This window comes from Cebidichthys violaceus, unplaced genomic scaffold (genome assembly GCF_023349555.1).
Source record: "Cebidichthys violaceus isolate CVI_PGR_0920_01 unplaced genomic scaffold, fCebVio1.0.p SCAF_19, whole genome shotgun sequence".
In the NCBI taxonomy this organism is placed as follows: domain Eukaryota; kingdom Metazoa; phylum Chordata; class Actinopteri; order Perciformes; family Stichaeidae; genus Cebidichthys; species Cebidichthys violaceus.
Window position 1 is genome coordinate 1,517,949 of NW_027176361.1, and position 17,811 is coordinate 1,535,759.

General features: G+C 44.4%; 2 protein-coding genes, 1 long non-coding RNA gene and 5 other non-coding genes across 10 annotated transcripts in view; all 8 read right to left on the reverse strand.

Moving 5' to 3' along the window:
• Positions 1 to 960: 960 nt before the first annotated feature.
• On the reverse strand, positions 961 to 5,784 carry LOC137874803 (uncharacterized). Its single transcript, XM_068713771.1, has 4 exons — positions 5,754 to 5,784; positions 5,439 to 5,498; positions 3,783 to 3,836; positions 961 to 3,681 (listed from the first exon to the last, which is right to left on the reverse strand). The coding sequence occupies exons 2-4, from the start codon at positions 5,490 to 5,492 to the stop codon at positions 1,753 to 1,755; spliced, it is 2,037 nt and encodes a 678-aa protein (XP_068569872.1). The 5' UTR covers positions 5,493 to 5,498; positions 5,754 to 5,784; the 3' UTR covers positions 961 to 1,752.
• A 1,117-nt stretch (positions 5,785 to 6,901) lies between these two features.
• On the reverse strand, positions 6,902 to 15,347 carry rnf175 (ring finger protein 175). The gene is made up of 9 exons (XM_068713133.1): positions 15,235 to 15,347; positions 14,886 to 14,923; positions 14,221 to 14,362; positions 13,951 to 14,105; positions 12,680 to 12,787; positions 11,578 to 11,698; positions 9,381 to 9,514; positions 9,078 to 9,179; positions 6,902 to 8,879 (listed from the first exon to the last, which is right to left on the reverse strand). Exons 1-9 carry the CDS (start codon positions 15,253 to 15,255, stop codon positions 8,759 to 8,761), a joined length of 942 nt encoding a protein of 313 aa, XP_068569234.1. The 5' UTR covers positions 15,256 to 15,347; the 3' UTR covers positions 6,902 to 8,758.
• A 906-nt stretch (positions 15,348 to 16,253) lies between these two features.
• LOC137874448 (uncharacterized) overlaps positions 16,254 to 17,811 on the reverse strand; it is a 3,381-nt gene continuing 1,823 nt past the window's right edge. The window contains exons 4-9 of one of the 3 annotated variants that reach the window (XR_011103308.1): positions 17,592 to 17,654; positions 17,318 to 17,374; positions 17,046 to 17,083; positions 16,780 to 16,841; positions 16,521 to 16,582; positions 16,254 to 16,325 (exon numbers count right to left, since the gene is read on the reverse strand). This is a non-coding gene — a long non-coding RNA (uncharacterized lncRNA). Of the gene's footprint in view, positions 16,583 to 16,779; positions 16,842 to 17,045; positions 17,084 to 17,317; positions 17,375 to 17,591; positions 17,655 to 17,811 lie in introns of all 3 variants that reach the window. The other 2 variants (XR_011103307.1, XR_011103309.1) reach the window with 2 other exon arrangements.
• LOC137874968 (small nucleolar RNA SNORD14) lies at positions 16,649 to 16,743 on the reverse strand. The gene has a single exon (XR_011103361.1). It is a non-coding gene; the product is annotated as a small nucleolar RNA SNORD14 (small nucleolar RNA).
• Positions 16,909 to 17,003, reverse strand: LOC137874966 (small nucleolar RNA SNORD14). Its single transcript, XR_011103359.1, has one exon. It is a non-coding gene; the product is annotated as a small nucleolar RNA SNORD14 (small nucleolar RNA).
• On the reverse strand, positions 17,158 to 17,250 carry LOC137874990 (small nucleolar RNA SNORD14). The gene has a single exon (XR_011103382.1). It is a non-coding gene; the product is annotated as a small nucleolar RNA SNORD14 (small nucleolar RNA).
• Positions 17,458 to 17,552, reverse strand: LOC137874967 (small nucleolar RNA SNORD14). Its single transcript, XR_011103360.1, has one exon. It is a non-coding gene; the product is annotated as a small nucleolar RNA SNORD14 (small nucleolar RNA).
• LOC137874989 (small nucleolar RNA SNORD14) overlaps positions 17,747 to 17,811 on the reverse strand; it is a 95-nt gene continuing 30 nt past the window's right edge. Inside the window, exon 1 of the small nucleolar RNA XR_011103381.1 lies at positions 17,747 to 17,811. This exon is cut by the window's right edge and continues 30 nt beyond it. This is a non-coding gene — a small nucleolar RNA (small nucleolar RNA SNORD14).

Genomic DNA, 17,811 nt, shown 5'->3' on the forward strand with positions numbered 1-17,811 from the left:
AACACCAAAATATGAAACGATAACTAATAAACTGGTATTTTAAGAATTGAAAGTTAATACTTTTTCAAGGCCTCTTAAGACCTCAGTATTCAAACCACGCTTGTTGATCATCAAACAGTGTTTGCTTAAAGTTACAACAAATAACTTTCACATTGTGTTGATTTTGGCGGTCCCTGTGGACTAAAGTGGTAGTGTTTCTGACTTTAAACTTGCATTACAAGTGAGGAAGATGTTCTGCAGCTTCATTTGCTGGTAGTCTGGTAAAATGGCCACTTGGGGAAGCTGTTGGATTGTGATTTCTGCCACAACCTGAGGACGTTGTCAGTGGATGTGAAAGTGACTCTTAAAGAACATTAAGTAGGCAGAGTTTCTGATTGAAGCAGCTGATAAAAGCAGTAATCTGATACATTTAGTTCAATTTCTAATTATTTTGATTGAATTTCAGCTTGTAACAAAATTTGCCCCGAGTGAATTCCTGAGATTGAAATCCTTTGATGAAAGAGTAAAGAAGACATAAATACAAGTTGCTTTTTGTTAAATCCCAACTGACTTTTTTTTTTTAATTTACTGTAACTTCTTTTTGTGTGCAGGTAAGTTTGTCAGGTAATGCGAATATTTGTTGTACTTTCCATTCTATTCTACTGAAGCTTCTATTTCAGGTCAAAGCACTGGAAAATTTCTGTAAAACAGAAAAGTAGTGTCACAGTACCGTTGAAGTATTTTCTTTACCTGCACCAAAGACAACCTAATGCTGCTCTGTTGTAATTGCAGCACAATTTAAACACAATTCGTCAAACCCTCTGTTTAGACTGAGGAGTGAAAGAATAGTGGGAACAATAACAACCCCAACAGAATGTAGACATCAACGACAGAAAACAGATTTTGAGGAGAACTTAAAGTTTAAATATAATGCAAACAGAATACAATGGAAGGGGAGAATGAGGCCAAGATAGTAAACAAAACCCTGACTGTGAGTTTGGCAAATATTTGATCTCCCATCCTCACCACCTGTGGTCTGTCTACCAGGAAGTCCAAAATCCAGTTGCAGGTGGATGTTGGAAACCTGAGGTTTGTCAGCTTCATCGGCTGGATTGCATTGAAGGCAGAGACGTATTCCAAAAAGAGAATGTGCACATAGGTTCTGCTATTGTCCAAGTGTAGAGTGGAGTGCCAGAGCATCATCCACCGATCTGTTTTTGTCTTAGGGCCTGAGTGTGTGTCACCTGTAGTACAGTCTCGCCAGGGTTATGGGGGGATTTTGAGGAGAGGTCCCCATTCAGTTCGTCAAATCTGGCATAGAAACTGTTGAGGTTGTCTGGAAGGTGGGTGTCTCGGGCCTCTGTCCCAGTCGCTCCTCTTGTGTAGTTGTGATAGATTCCCTGCCACATACTCCAGTGTTTTGTTGTCTAGGTAGAAACTGTCAAGTTTTTGGGAGTATGCCCTTTTTGCAGCTTCAATGGATTTTTGTAGCTCCTATCGAGCCCGCCTGTTCTCCATGATGTCCCCAGACTTGAAAGCTGCACACCGTATCCTGATCTTCATACGAACATCTGCATTAAACCAGGGTTTTTGGTTGGGAAAGACACGAATAGTCCGGTAGGGGACACATATGGAGGTGCACTTGTCAACGTAGCTACTAACAGTCTGTGTACTCATGGATGTTTTCAGTGGCCTCTGCAAAGATGTTCATGTCAGTTGCCACCAGGCAACCCTGCAGGTCTGCAAGCACACTATCATTCCACAACTTCACAGTCATACAGTGACTGGGCTGGCTCTTAGCCTCGCGATGTAAGTGGGCTGTAACAGGATTGCCAGGTGGTCGGACCTGCCAAAATGGGGTTTGGGGACAGCAGTATATGCCTTCTTTATGTTACTGTAGCAGTGGTCTAAAGTGTTGTTACCTCTTGTAGGGAAATTCACAAACTGGTGGAGTTTAGGCATCGTTTTCTTGAGATTACAATGATTGAAATCCCCCAGAACAACGACAGCGGCGTCTGGATACGTATTCTCATGTGTGCTGATCATATCGTATAATTCCCTGAGTGCGTTTTCCTCATTGGCGCAGGGGGGCACATACACAACACTCAAAATGATGCTCTGCAGTCTTCTTGGCAGATAAAATGGCTTGCACCTGAGTGTAATATATTCCACATCCTCTGAGCAGGACTGGGATATTACCTTCGTGTCAGTACACCAGGACTGTTTGACGAAGATTGCGGTTCCTCCCCCACGGGTTTTGCCGCAGTCCGCGGCTTTGCGGTCGGCTCTGAAGGCTTTGTAGCCCCCCGGTGTTATGACCTCGTCAGGTGTCGTCTCTCCAAGCCATGTTTCACAGAAGCACAACACAGAACAGTCCTGAATATACCTTTGTGTAGCTATTCGGCACAGGAGCTCGTCCATCTTGTTTACTAAAGACTGTACGTTAGCAAAAAGTATGACCGGGAGGGTTAGCCTTCCTCTGTGAACCAGGTGCCGGAGTCTCCGCTGGATGCTTCCTCGTCTAACGCATTTATGTGGCGGCCTCTGGTTGACAGAGGAGCCCCAGGCTGCCGCCTGTCTCGGTGTAACTCCACCATGACGATGTAGCTCCGGGAAGCTATCGAGCTCGCCAAGGTTGAAGAATCCCTTGTGACCAAGCTCCCCTAGCTGCAATAAGGTTGCCCTGTCATACTTAATTCTGGTCCTACCATGCCGCACAGATGGAAAAAGTAAAGACAACAAGTAGATAGATAGGTAAAGTCGGACTTGGAGACCACCGCAACGTCGCACACACATGATACAAATTATTTGAAGTTTTCTGAGTCTGTGAACTTCACTGAATGAGTGCTGGATCTTTCCAAAGTCTTTTCTCCTCAGGTCCAGTGCTTCCTGATACGATTCATCAGGGAATCTACTCTCCATCAGTCCTTTCAGACCTGGGAACTGCTCATGCAGTTTTTCATGAATTTCCTCAATGTTTCTGTATTTGTTTGCCACTGCTGCTGTGACACTGGTTCCTCTCTGCTGTAGTACCTCTACGACTGGTGTTGTGTCACGCTCACGTCTCTGTTGTGAGTTATCTGATGCACCCGGGGTTTCCTGCATGTTTTCGTTTGATCTCTTGTTTCGTGGAAGACATATCTTGAACTCTTTTCCATCTAGTTTGTCAACTATTTCTGTGCAGTTATGGAGACAGCTTGGATTCTTATTGTCAGACAGAGTGAAATTGTTAAGATCATTAATGAAGCGACCGTCTCTTTTCAGAGCCTCTTCCACAGTCATCCCTTTCTCCCCATAGACACACAGATACTTGAACTGTTTGACCACACTGCTTATAAAAAGCTTCTTTGTTTTGGTGTATTGTCCTCCACCTGTGTCAATGTAGAAGACAGAATACTTGTCTCTTGAATGCACTGTTTTGTGATGTTGGTCTTGGGCCGCTTCAACCTTTTTCTTTTTGAATGATAAGATCAGAGACTCATCATCACGGATACAAGAACAAGGGAAATGTGTTGCAACAGTAAATGCCCTATCTTCTTTACCCAACTGAATCACAATGTTTTCATCTGTAAACATCAGCTCCTGATATTTTTTACTTGATTTTATCGCCTCCAGCACTGTGCGAGTTTGATCACAGTTAATACTGTATTCCACGCGGTCGTTAGGACTGAATTTTACGGTGAAACGATGTGAATGTTCACCCTGCAGGAAACCAGAGTGAGAAAATAAAAGTTAAAAATGTCCTTGTTGATGAAATAAAAAGGCAGACTTTTTGTGCATGCAGTGTATCACAGTGTACTCACCGTGGAGTCACCATCGTTCTCCTCCTTCACTCTCACTTGGCTGCGTGTAACAGTCTGCAAAATGAGAAAAGGATTTAGCTTCACTGCTACAAAGATTTGACCTAAAAAGTTACCCTGTGGAGTTTTTGACCACCTCGTTTTGTTTGCATGTCACGCTCATACATGAGAACGCACACATGCGTGTAAAGATGGGTGACGTGATGCAAAGTCCTCCTAATGGTTTCAGGTTATTCTAATGATAAACAGTTGGTGACAGTGTAACCTAGTACCTAAGAAACGTCTACGTTCAGACACCTCTTGTTTTCTTGGCGTTGTCAGCAGGATACCCCAAATATTGAACACACCTTGTTGACTCTTTATGCACACCTGAGGCAAATCACATAATCAAGAGAGATGCGCAGGATTGGACGGACTGATAAGCGGTCTGCTCTGGTGAGAGGCAGGCAGACAGTTGAGAAGAAGTCCTGGACTTGGACCTGGTATGGTGCGGTTGTGGAGAACAGCAGACCAACACCACTTGGGTTGTGTAGAGAGACACTTACGGAGAATTCAACCCAATTCAATGAGGAAATACATGTTACTAGTTAGCTAATGGAACATTACAGTCAACCAGTTAACCTAGCTAACCAGTCAACAAAAAAAAAAACTGGTTCTGTGAGGAATTTTAAGTTTTAAAGCATTCCTAGTGCTGGATATTATGTGTCACAGTGTGGTTACTTGGGAAGTGTTAAACCAAGGAGTGTGGTCATTGAATGTATATTGAGTCTGTGATGGGGGTTTGAGGAATGCCAGGAGGTGTCAATCTGCGGGGGAAGAGGGTAGTTCACAGAGGTGTCTGCCCAGGACAATGGGTCAGGATCCAAGGAGGAGCCCATTGGACTTCAGTCAATCGTGGAGCTGATCGATAGGTTGAGGAATGTAACTCTGGGGGGGCAAAGGAGCTGTTTGTCCCCTGAGAGAATCAGACTTCCTTCGTACCATGGGGCAGATACATCAATCTGTCCTGTGGTATGAACGGGGTCTCATATTTCTTGAAATATTTTACTATCGATAGTGTAATTTGGTTTGTGATTGTTTTGGCTTCTGTTAACAATATTAAATACTTTTGATTTTGACCTGGACCTGCTGACTCCTGCCCTGCTTGCTGATGGAACAAAGAGTGCAAAGGGGGGGGGGGGGCTGCTGCTTCTTCTCCTCAGTGGCCTTCTTCTCCACTATGGCCTTCTTCCTCTCTGTTTGAGAAATTTCTGAACATTACAGTTCAAATAATTCTGAACGTATGAAAGACAAATAACTTTTGATTTCACTTAAAATGATTATGTCGAAAAACTAAACATTTTAATTTGTGACGGTCAAAATTAATTTCCGGTGGCTTTGGTTGTATTTTGGGACGGTTCGGGTAGGATGGTGAAAAGATTTAGTCGAAAGCACAAACGGGCTGGTGCGGCTCCTGCCAAGGTCTTTATAAAATGATGCATAGCATTCACACACAAAGAAATCAGGTGGACAAGCTGTGGCTAATTGCATAGAAATGACCATGTTAAGAGAACGGCCTTAGTTCACCAAACATTGAGGCGGCAAAACATACAGATTCAGTCAAAGATTATAAATGTTTAAGTATTGACTACAGAGAATTGTACCTGAGCTTTTACTTACACTTATCTTGCAATAGGACCTGATGTTCCCCGTTTGTTGCTTTTTGGGAGGCATTTTCACCTAAAATCACAATAATAGTGGATGACATCTTTGAACAATCAACTGAAATTAGCCAACTAACATCCTACACCTACAAAATAAATATGGTATATGCACACACACACACGCACGCACGCACGCACGCACACACACACACACACACACACACACACACACACACACACACACACACATATGTATATGTATACTTTCAAACTATAAAATACTATAATAATAATAAAACCAAACTGTAAGAAAAGAATCTGGAAGTCTTACCCTGACTTTACTGTGAAAGACGGAACGCTGTGCTGAACACAGATTGGAAATGGCGGACTCTACGCTGACCCCAGACGGCAACCTCCAGTTCTGCCGAGTGAAGCCGATGCGCAAGTGTCTTAAAACCTGCATTCTCTCTAGTGTCCACCAGGGGGCGACTCCTCTGGTTGTATAGAAGTCTAGTCTAAAATGACTCTACTTCTCTCTTGATTTATTCCCTTAAAAAAACATGGCGACGGCAGTAATCCAAGAAGGCGACGACAAAATCGTTGAAATCGAGGGCTTCAGAACGGCGATCCACAAACCAATGTCTGACGTCACGATGGCTGTTTTTCATTCGTTATCCTTAACCGCTTAGAGTCTTCAATTAACCTACGCTGCAGCGATGACTAACGATGACTACGTCCACTTCTTAAATACAGTCTATAGCTAACCCCTTAGTTTGTACTTTGGGTGGGGCTTAGTCACACACACACACACACACACAGTAGAGTACACGAGGAAGTAAATTAAACAGACTTTGAATACCTTTTACATGAGGCATCAATGACTTTGCTTGTTGTCCTTAAGTGCAACTAAATCTACCAGTGAGGGAGAAAACAGGAGCGATTCATCAAACACCTGCTGAAGAAACAGGAAAACAAACTCACTCCTTCATTAGCAGGACGATACAGAGAAGAGCGAAGATGTCGAGTAGACTGCCTACAACAGATGTGGAACAATACAGATCAAATGAAGGAACAACTGAGTGACCTAATCTGAGAACAAACTGCTCTCTATTTAATCATAATTAAAGGTGTTAGATCTGTGCGATAAACCAGGAAATAGACATTATGGTGTTTTTATGAACAGCAACATAAAACGTTATGATCATAGAATGAAATGGTGGGAAACACACTTTCTTTCAGTTTCCTGTCTGCTTGCTGTTAAGACGTAATAATAAGACGATATTTTAAAGAGAGAATCTGAAAGTCTCTGTCAGTGTCTCAAGTTTAAACTCATAAAACATAAAAAACACTATTTACATGTGTAGGGATTATACAAAGAGGGATGTTTTTAGAAGCAGGAGGTCTTAAATTACTTAAATTTACTAAACTTTTAGTAAATATTTTGCTGTCAAATCAAACAGTTTACAGGATATTCAACCCTAGTTTCCTCATAATGCATTTAATATTTGACTTGTACAAAGGCAATACAGTAGTGCATGAATATGAGATGTGAGTTCATTGTGTCCTCGGCATTGTGGAGAGACTTTAATTAAATGTAAACGTTTTTTTTAGTGCGTGCGGCTCACAGTCTCGGTAGTCTTGGTTGCGTTAACGCCACACGTTTTCATAAAGCTCTGGTATGCAAACGAACAAGAAGAACAAAAGCACAGATGTCTTTGATCAGATCCAGTTCAACAACTGCTTTGACTACCAAACACTCACACCCACTTCTCCACACGCAGAGCCACAGCCAGGCGTGGCCACGTTGAGGTGAAATTATGAAAATGAAGACTTATCAGATCGCCAACCACTGTACTGCTGTTTATAAGATCCCATAATAATGTATTTACACAATGAAGCCTGTTTAGAGCAGTGGCAGTTGTAAGAACCTCTAACTGGGGGGGGGTTGTTTCTTGTACATTTGTACATTCTAGCCTTCGATTCATGAATACAGGGATCATAAAACTCACGGATCAGAGTCATTGATCGGATCAGCAAAATAAAAAAAGGTGGCAAACATAAACTTTTAGAGATCCTTCATAACTCCTGCTTTGCAGCCGATACTAATATCAAGGATTAGGAAGTAAGATTGTATTTTTATGGAGTAAAACAAATCTAATCATTGTATATTAGTATGATAATGTTCTTAGTTAGTGGTAGGAAGTTAAAAGCTCAGAATTCATCTCTAATATCCATTTTATATTCATGTGAAAACATCTTCAAACTACTGGATTTATTCAAGTCTATCACCAAAAAGTACATTTTACAGATTACATGTGAACACCTTCAGTCAGTACTCGTGTTCACTGAGCAGAGCCTGAAGGCATCATGATGTAACTGAACCTCCGTTGGTTAGCCGTTAGCGGTGCTGCTAACGTTACTAGCTCTGCTCCTGTTGCTTTAAACGTATTAAGTTCACAGTGTAACAAAAGCATCAACAACGTCCCGATCGCAAATTTATCGGCCGATATCGGCCGTCAGTAAATCTGCACACGTCCCCTTTAAGACGGAGCAAACTAAAACACAGCGAGTGTGAATTAGTGAGAATTAGTTTTCTGACACACTGGTGAGGTTTTTATATAGATTTAATAAATACTAAGTCAATATCAGCAGCAGTCTCGATAACAACGGCGATGTCATTTCTGATTTGGCAAAAAGAAAACGTCCTTCCTGTTGTAGCACAAGAACGCTCTTCAGGGATTTGAACGAATCCAAACTCCTGTTACTGAATGTTTGTGGCTGGAAGAATATATACGTATATCTATATATACTGTATGTATATCTATATATAGATATATATACACATGTACGAGTCACGTTTAGAAACAGAACTGTGACGTTCTGACTCAACAACGGAGCATTTAGCATCAACTTTAGCTTAAAACAAAACATAAAACATTCCAAATGAAGACTTTCCGTAATAAACAAAGTTGCATGAAATGTAAACGGGTTAAGCAACACAGCAGCTGGGACAGAAGTGTCCTTTCTGCAGTGGAGTCTCTTTAATGGAGCGGTGGCGTTCAGCAGAACCAGCGGAGTGCAGTGAAACGGGTTAAAAAGGCCTTTTGACGTGAAACCAGGATTCATCAGGAGGAAGACGTTTCCTGGAGCTCCGGACTCCACGGACGTCTTCCTCTCGTCCAATGATCAAACACTGGATCTGTGCTTCAAGTTGGCAGCAGTTTGTTTTTGTTTTTTTTGGCATCACGGTGTCCTTCTAGGCACACGGAGACCCAGACCACCTGGGACCAGAAACAAACAGAGTCCAGAAGAGGCCTGAGCCGGGTCCTCGGGGCTCTACTCGAGGCCCAGGGTGAAGTTGATCCCGTGGACGACGCCGATGATGATGGGTTGCCAGGCCACCAGGTATCTGAGCCAGTCCAGCAGCTGCCCGTAGAGGACATGAGTCTTCTCCCAGCTGGAGACAAGGAGTCAAGGAGAGGGAACAAGGGGACGAGAGAGGATGCTAACGAATGATGTCTTGATATTAAAGGCTATGCTGCGATGTACATATATACATATATATACATATATACATATAATTACTCTGAATATTAGACGCTGTGATGACGCATGGCTGTGTTTAGAAAAACACGTGACTCAGGAGGAAGGATACGGGTTGTTCATCATCCTCTTCATGTCGACCTTCTCGTTGCAGTACGGACACGTCTGCTTCTTACCCACAATGCACCAGCCGCGGATGCAGAACTCGTGGAAGCTGAAGTCGAGGGGGGGTGCAAGTTAAGGAAGAAATGCTGAAAAGAGTGGATGAAGTTTGGCATCAACGGAATAGAAACCAACAGAGAACTATTGTGACGATGGACTAATCATCTCAATAAGATCGACACTTTGAAAGCATCCTTCATGAAGTCAAGGTAACGACAGCATCCTTCCCGCCTCCTCCATCTTTTAGGGATACATGTGTCCACAGGACAGCTGGTAGGTGTCTTCTATGAAGCCTTCCTCCTCCACGTCCACCAGGATCCTCTGACCGCACACGGCGCAGATGTCGTCGGTCAGACTCCTGCTGGGCATGCCGCCCTTGTTGTAGTACTGAAAACACACAACACAGCAAGTAGAGGCGTGTCCACGTGTGTGTGTGTGTGTGTGTGTGTGTGTGTGTGTGTGTGCAACACAAACACACATCTGTAAATGTATTAATAATGTGAGACACATGACACAATGAAACCCTAAAAGTAAGTTCATCACAACGTGTGACCAACGAGCAGAACACCAGTCTGTTAGTGATGTCATACGGTAGTGAAGTCATACGGTAGTGATGTCATACGGTAGTGCCGCCATATGGTAGGGAGGTCATACGACAGTGACGTCATACGATAGTGACGTCATACGACAGTGACGTCATACGATAGTGACGTCATACGATAGTGAAGTCATACGGTAGTGATGTCATACATTAGTGCCGCCATACGGTAGGGAGGTCATACAATAGTGACGTCATACGATAGTGACGTCATACGGTAGTGAAGTCATACGGTAGTGACGTCATACGATAGTGACGTCATACGGTAGTGAAGTCATACGGTAGTGACGTCATACGGTAGTGACGTCATACGATAGTGACGTCATACGGTAGTGAAGTCATACGGTAGTGAAGTCATACGGTAGTGACGTCATACGGTAGTGACATCATACGATAGTGAAGTCATACGGTAGTGACGTCATACGGTAGTGAAGTCATACGGTAGTGAAGTCATACTGTAGTGACGTCATACAATAGTGACGTCATACGGTAGTGAAGTCATACGGTAGTGAAGTCATACGGTAGTGACATCATACGGTAGTGACATCATACGATAGTGAAGTCATACGGTAGTGACGTCATACGGTAGTGAAGTCATACGGTAGTGACGTCATACGGTAGTGACATCATACGATAGTGAAGTCATACGGTAGTGACGTCATACGGTAGTGAAGTCATACGGTAGTGACGTCATACGGTAGTGACGTCATACGATAGTGACGTCATACGGTAGTGACGTCATACGGTAGTGAAGTCATACGGTAGTGACGTCATACGATAGTGACGTCATACGGTAGTGACGTCATACGGTAGTGACGTCATACGGTAGTGAAGTCATACGGTAGTGACGTCATACGGTAGTGAAGTCATACGGTAGTGACGTCATACGATAGTGAAGTCATACGGTAGTGACGTCATACGATAGTGACGTCATACGGTAGTGACGTCATACGGTAGTGAAGTCATACGGTAGTGACGTCATACGATAGTGACGTCATACGGTAGTGACGTCATACGGTAGTGACGTCATACGGTAGTGAAGTCATACGGTAGTGACGTCATACGGTAGTGACGTCATACGGTAGTGACATCATACGATAGTGAAGTCATACGGTAGTGACGTCATACGGTAGTGACGTCATACGGTAGTGACGTCATACGGTAGTGACGTCATACATTAGTGACGTCGTACGATAGTGACGTCATACGGTAGTGACGTCATACATTAGTGACGTCGTACGATAGTGACGTCATACGGTAGGGGGGTCATACGATAGTGACGTCATACGATAGTGAATAATCACAATGAACAAAATCCTAATGATACCTAATCTTAGATAATAATAATTAAACATAAGTCACAGAGCTGTAAAGAGGAAATATTATAATCATAATAACTTTATTTACATAGCGCCTTTAAAAAAAAGTGTCAACAAAGAGCTTTGAATGAGCAAAAGGTAATAAAACACGAGAGATAAAGTAAACTAAGGTCAAAGATACAACAGTACGATTGATAAGAACAATAAGAAATATCAATAAAATACAAAAAAAAAAACAATAATAGATAAAAATAATCAAATCCGTGACTCGAGCCAGTCTTTTAAAATGTAGTTTTTGTCGATTAAGCACTATTAAAAGTATGCAGAGTTATGTGTTAGCAGCTCCTGTTCTGCTGGATCACTGAAGAAGGTTTAAATCATGACGATCCTCAGCAAACTTGTGCAGGGCGGAGCCTCTTTTTGTGGACGTTTGCACTAGTTGGAGATCGGTGATTCAGACATGCTCTGAGAGAGAACCTCTACAATGTGCTGTGTGTTCAGAGCTGAGTTTGAATCAATCACAACAGTCCTACCCCGATGGTAGAAGCCATGTAGTCGGAGCAGATTTCAGCGAAGTCTCTGCCCATGACGCCGTAGTAGAGCCCGTAGAACAGCATGATCACGCCCACGTCCATCGAGTCCTCCGCCTTGATCCTGAACCCACCACGGGAACACAGATGAGAGGAGGGAAGCTCACATAAGAAGCCTGAACAGAACCCAGAGACGTCTGGACCGGAGGGAACGCGGAGAGACTCTACGAGCCGTCACACATCCAGTCTGCTGATCACTTCACTCTGTTTCTCTCATCTGTGGTCACATGACTGTTGGTCTCACATGACTCAATCGTGACGTCATAGTTTCACTGAGGAGTTCACAGTTTAATGTTTTTAACACAATCTGGTTAAAGTGAACTCTTCATTAGAGGAGACATTCACAATGACAACATGAAGAATAAAATGATTTAGATGGAATATCATTGCAAGCTTTGTTTTGGTTGTGTTTTAAGATGGAAGTGTTCGTCACACATGATGTGTTCAAGGACCGTTGGAAAGATGAAAATCTGACAATTCTGATTGTTTTTATAACTTCAGGCTGTGATGAACGGTTTAGTTTTAGTGATTGTTAAAGTGTGAGTGTCCCTGAAAGAGTTCAGGTTGGAGGAGGAGGAGGAGGAGCAGGAAAGGAGAAGGAGGAGGAGGAAGAGGAGGAAAGGAGGAAGAGGAAGAAAGGAGAAGGAGGAGGAAGAAGGGGAAAGGAGGAAGAGAAAGAAAGGAGAAGGAAGAAGAGGAGGAGGAAGGAGTGAGGAGGAAGAGGAGAAGGTAGGAGGAGGAAGGGGAGGAGGAGGAAAAAGGAGGAGGAGGAAGAGGAAGGAGGAGGAAGAGGGAGGAGGACGAAGCAGGGAGGAGGAAGAGGAGGAAGAATGACGGAGGAGGAGGAAGAGGAGGAGGAGGAGGAGGAGGAGGAAGAAGGGGAGGAAAGAGGGAGGAGGAGGAAGGAGAAGAGGAAGGAGGAGGAGGAGAGGAAGGAGGGAGGAGAAAGGAGGAGGAGGAAGTGTGACAACAGACACAGAGTGAGCTCAGGTGCAGTCAGAGTGAAAGACGTATTAATGGCTGAAATGATCTCCAGATGTTTCACCTGAAGAAGACGTTGAAGCCGAACATGGTGAACATGATGGCGAGGTAGCCGAGGACGCCCACCGCATAGCTCAGCTTATAGATGAGCAGGAACCACTTATACACCATCCTGAGAACACAGAGGACACCACTGTCAGAGTAGACAAAACCGAGCTACTGTTCCTCCCGGGGAAGGGTTGCCCGCACCGGGACCTGTCCATCACCATCGATGATACCGTGGTGACGCCAACTCGGACTGAGAGGAACCTGGGTGTGACCCTGGATGACCAACTGTCATTCTCGGCAAACATCTCATCTGTTACACGCTCCTGCAGATTCCTGCTCTACAACATCAGGAGGATTCGTCCCTTCCTCACTGACGAGACGGTGCAGGTTCTCATCCAGGCTCTTGTCATCTCCCGCCTGGACTTCTGCAACTCTCTACTCGCCGGAGCCCCGGCGTCGGCCATCAGACCTCTGGAGCTTGTCCAGAAAGCCGCAGCTCGCCTGGTGTTCAATCGCCCCAAGTTCTCCCACACAACTTCCTTTCTCCGTTCTCTACACTGGCTCCCTGTAAGAGCTCATCCAGTTTAAGACTCTGGTGCTAGAATACAGGGCAGTGAAAGGAACAGCTCCTTCCTATCTCCAGACCACGGTCAAGCCTTACACCCCCGCCCGACCACTTCGCTCTGCTGCCTCGGGGCGATCGGTCGCCCCGTCGCTCAGAGGTCCTGGCGGCCGATGGACCCGGTCACGTCTGTTCTCTGTCCTGGTTCCTCAGTGGTGGAATGAACTTCCCACTGACGTCAGGACAGCGGAGTCGCTGCCCATCTTTCATCAGGCTGAAGACCCACCTCTTCAGGAAGTGCTACCCTGAGCCTTCCACTCACCACTTATTGTATTCATACTAGCTTGTTGCACTTATTGTATTGGTATTACTTATAGCACTAACTGTTTCTCTTGTTTCTGTTCTTTGGCTCTGAGTTATGCTCTGCTTCAGGCTCTTAGATGCTTGTTTAAAGGAAATGTACTTATGACTTCTGGTGACTAGTAGTTCTTTTGATTACCAATGTTGATGCACTTATTGTAAGTCGCTTTGGATAAAAGCGTCTGCTAAATGACTGTAATGTAATGTAGAACCCAGAGAACACGTATACACCATCCTGAGAACACAGAGTACACCACTATCAGAGTAGAACCCAGAGAACACGTATACACCATACCCCCCCCCCCCCCCCCCCCCCGGTGTCTCAACCGGGGGGGGGGGGGGGGGTCTCAACCCGTGGTTCTGACCTGGGCGTCCTGCAGGACAGCGGCCTGCGAGTGGCTCTGAAGATGACGTAGCTGGTGATGACGGAGAACATGCCCCACATGGAGAGGAACCTCCACCAGTACAGCTTGATGGTGAAGTAAAGAGGGACCACCCACATCTGGACCAGCGTCACCAGCTGAGGAGGACGAAGAGACACTTCATCACACTTAATATCCTACTTTTTAATCCAGGTCTATGGGACCTCCTCCTCCTCCTCCTCCTCCTCCTCCTCCTCCTCCTCCTCCACTCACGTTGTAGGAGCGGTGGTGCCGCTGCTTCCACTGCACCAGGACTATCTGAGCGACCACCAGCGTGGCGATGAGGATCATCACCATCTCTGCATGCATGGCCTCATGACCATGGTGCTTCACGTGGAGACGCTCATGCTGCACCCTGAGGAGGAGGAGGAGGAGGAGGAGGAGGAAGAGGAAGAGGAAGAGGAGAAGAGGGAGGAAGAGGAGGAAAGAGGATGGAGAAAGAAGGGAGGAGAAAGGAGGAGGAGGAAAAAGAGTAAGGAGGAGGAGAAAGAGAAGGGGGAGGATGAGGAGGAAAGAGGATGGAGAAAGAAGGGAGGAGGAAGGAGGAGGAGAAAAAAAGGAAGGAAAAGGAAGAAAGAGGAGGACGGAGGATGGAGAAAGAGGGGCAGGAAAGAGGAGAAATGAGGAGGAGGAAGAGGAAGACGAGGAGGAAGGAAGGGTGACAACAGATTAGCAGAATAAACACAAGTGGAGTCAGAGTCATTAAATCTATATTTATGATTAAAATGAGCATTTTGTGCTGTATATAATATATACATATACACATATATACATATACACATATACATATATATATATATATATATATACACACACTATATAATCAGTGTACACAGTATAGACACACACACACACACACACACACACACACTACTCACTTCCAGTTCTCTCTGTGGGTCATCTTCAGCAGGTCGTCCTGTAACACAAACAGCAGCTGTGTCTCACTGGACACGTTGTATTTATGCAACACAGCGTGTTTCTCATAACAACAACACTCCCGTTAATAAGAACACAACTAAACACGGCGCCTGATGAACGGAGGAGCTCCGTGTCTCTGGTAACTGCGCGCTGCCACGTCCCAACACTGACAGCTCGAGCACAGCTGACCCGAGCTAGTTAGCTAGCCTGCTAACGTTAGCTTCCGTTAACGGCTGCTTTTGTTCCATTCAAACGTTCAAAGTTTCACGTTTGGTTCCACGGCTGCGGGATTACCTCCGGTGTACTCACCTGCGGGTGCACACCCGCCATTGTTGTTGTTGTTGTTTTTGTTGTATCCTCGCCCGGTGCAGGCTAGCCCGGTAAACAACAGCTAGCAGGGCTAGCACTGCTCTGACAGCAGCTCCGAGGACGGAAGCCCACGAGGGCCAGAACTCTGGGAGTAAAAAAGGCGAATAGATAGATAGATAGTAACTTTATTGATCCCGCGAGGGGAAATCATTTAGTTGCAAGCAGCAATAGCTTACAGTAAAAATCTTATATATAAAAAAATGCACACTTCAATACACAATATGTACAATTATAACAGAGTAAAGATATTATATAAAAAATGCACACTATATACACAATGAATAGAATAACAGAATAATATTAAATCAACTAAATAAACAGTAGTGCAGAGGTTTAACCAACAGTGAATGATTTGGCCCAAGGTGATTTATTATATATATCAATATAGGGACAGTACACCCTAAAATACATTGTTCCCCTTTCACCTGTAGTGGGTTTATTAGTCTACATTAGTCCCTTTGAACAAAGTAAAAGCACTCGTGGGAGGTTGCATCTGGTCCTGTTGGGTAACTTAATCCATAACATGTCAGTGTGTTTATTGTGCATCTATCTGTATAATAAGTCATTTCATTTAATCAGATTCTTGATGGAGAAACTTTTTTTCCAGATGTGTAGATTAAATAAACTAATTGACAAAAATCAATGTCCAAATTGTCACATCTATATCTAGATAGATATCTATATCCATTCAACAATTTACATATGAATAAAACTATATATTTTTAGTCCTGTAATATGTTGGGTGCATGTAGTACTTTGCTCATCAATCCACCAATTGAATATATATTAATATAATCTGCTCATTTCTGCATCGAGTCCAAGACATACAAGAGAGAAAGGACCGCTTCACCATTTTATATTTGACTCATGATATTTATAAAGCAGGCAGATTATTGCTCCTTCACATCTAGTGAAACAGAGAAACTCTCCTCTGTACCATGAAAACACGCAGACAACAATTCAACTTCATCGATCTTTATTTATTAGTTGGTGAAAGAATCCTCGTTTCAGTGGCGCTCCTGGTTTTCTACCTGAGGACAGAAACGGACGTCAGCCGATGGACTGAACCGAGCCGCCTCACTCTGACCAAGGACTTCGCTCAGACACCCAAGGAAGGTTTGGACCGTCATCGGTCCGTTAAGACCTCTGGTGGAAACTACGAATGGCAGGAAGAAGCTTCATCACAGCGACGTAAAAATAATGAAACGTTAAGAACAAACACACACCGGCTTCATGAGCCGATTGGTCGTCTCCAGCTGAGGTCCAGTCCATCAGAGAGACGTCCACCCTGAAAGAGACAGAGGTGACGTTAGAGAACACAGACATTCAGATACGTTTAGAGACGCTTCACTTTTCGCTCAGACATCCAAGGAAGGTTTGGACCGTCTTCGGTCCGTTAAGACCTCTGGTGGAAACTACGAATGGCAGGAAGAAGCTTCATCACAGCGACGTAAAAATAATGAAACGTTAAGAACAAACACACACCGGCTTCATGAGCCGATTGGTCGTCTCCAGCTGAGGTCCAGTCCATCAGAGAGACGTCTACCCTGAAAGAGACAGAGGTGACATTAGAGAACAACGAGACTTCAGAGACGTTTAGAGACGCTTCACTTTTCGCTCAGACATCCAAGGAAGGTTTGGACCGTCTTCGGTCTGTTAAGACCTCTGGTGGAAACTACGAATGGCAGGAAGAAGCTTCATCACAGCGAAGAGTCAAACACAATGTTTAAAAAACAACAAAGTTTACGTACCAGGAAGTGACATCAGCGGCATCCTCTGGACCTCCACCCTGAAGGGAAACATGTGGGGACACGTTAGCCGCGACGCTGAAGACTAAATATTTATTAAATCACTGCTGCAGAGTCGCTCAGACATCCAAGGAAGGTTTGGACCGTCATCGGTCTTCAGACCTCTGGTGGAAACTACGAATGGCAGGAAATAATGTCATCACAGCGACCGTTCAGGCGGACCAGTGGACTTCTTATCAACACCATTTAAACCTGAGAATAATGACGCAACACACCTTCTCCTCTCAGGTGATCCTCCACTCACAGATCCAGACGTTCTCTTCACATCCAGCCTGTAAGAGATAAAGAAACGTTTCATTATGACAAAGATAAAAAAAAGGAGAAAAAAAAGACTCAATCTAAAGAGACCCATCAGTCGCTCAGACATCCAAGGAAGGTTTGGACCGTCATCGGTCCGTTAAGACCTCTGGTGGAAACTACGAATGGCAGGAAGAAGCTTCATCACAGCGACCAAGACTGAAACATAATGAAACGTTAACAAACACACACCGGCTTCATGGAGCCGATTGGTCATCCCCAGCTGAGGTCCAGGCCATCAGAGAGACGTCCACCCTGAAAGAGACGGAGGTGACGTTGGAGAACACTGAAACATTCAGGGACACGTTTAGAGACATTCAGGGACACGTTTAGAGACTCTTCACTGTTCGCTCAGACATCCAAGGAAGGTTTGGACCGTCATGGGTCTGTTAAGACCTCTGGTGGAAACTAC

Bases quoted from the DNA above. Each gene is read 5' to 3' on its own strand.
- LOC137874803 (XM_068713771.1), bottom strand. From the start codon at position 5,492: ATGCCTCCCAAAAAGCAACAAACGGGGAACATCAGGTCCTATTGCAAG. The intron at 3,837-5,438 runs GTAAGTAAAAGC...CTCATTTTGCAG, and splicing joins GGTCCTATTGCAAGATAAGT to ACTGTTACACGCAGCCAAGT. The intron at 3,682-3,782 runs GTGAGTACACTG...GGTTTCCTGCAG, and splicing joins AGAACGATGGTGACTCCACG to GGTGAACATTCACATCGTTT.
- rnf175 (XM_068713133.1), bottom strand. From the start codon at position 15,255: ATGGCGGGTGTGCACCCGCAG. The intron at 12,788-13,950 runs GTCAGAACCACG...CTGTGTTCTCAG, and splicing joins CTGTCCTGCAGGACGCCCAG to GATGGTGTATAAGTGGTTCC. The intron at 9,180-9,380 runs GTATCCCTAAAA...CCTCGACTTCAG, and splicing joins CAGCTGTCCTGTGGACACAT to CTTCCACGAGTTCTGCATCC.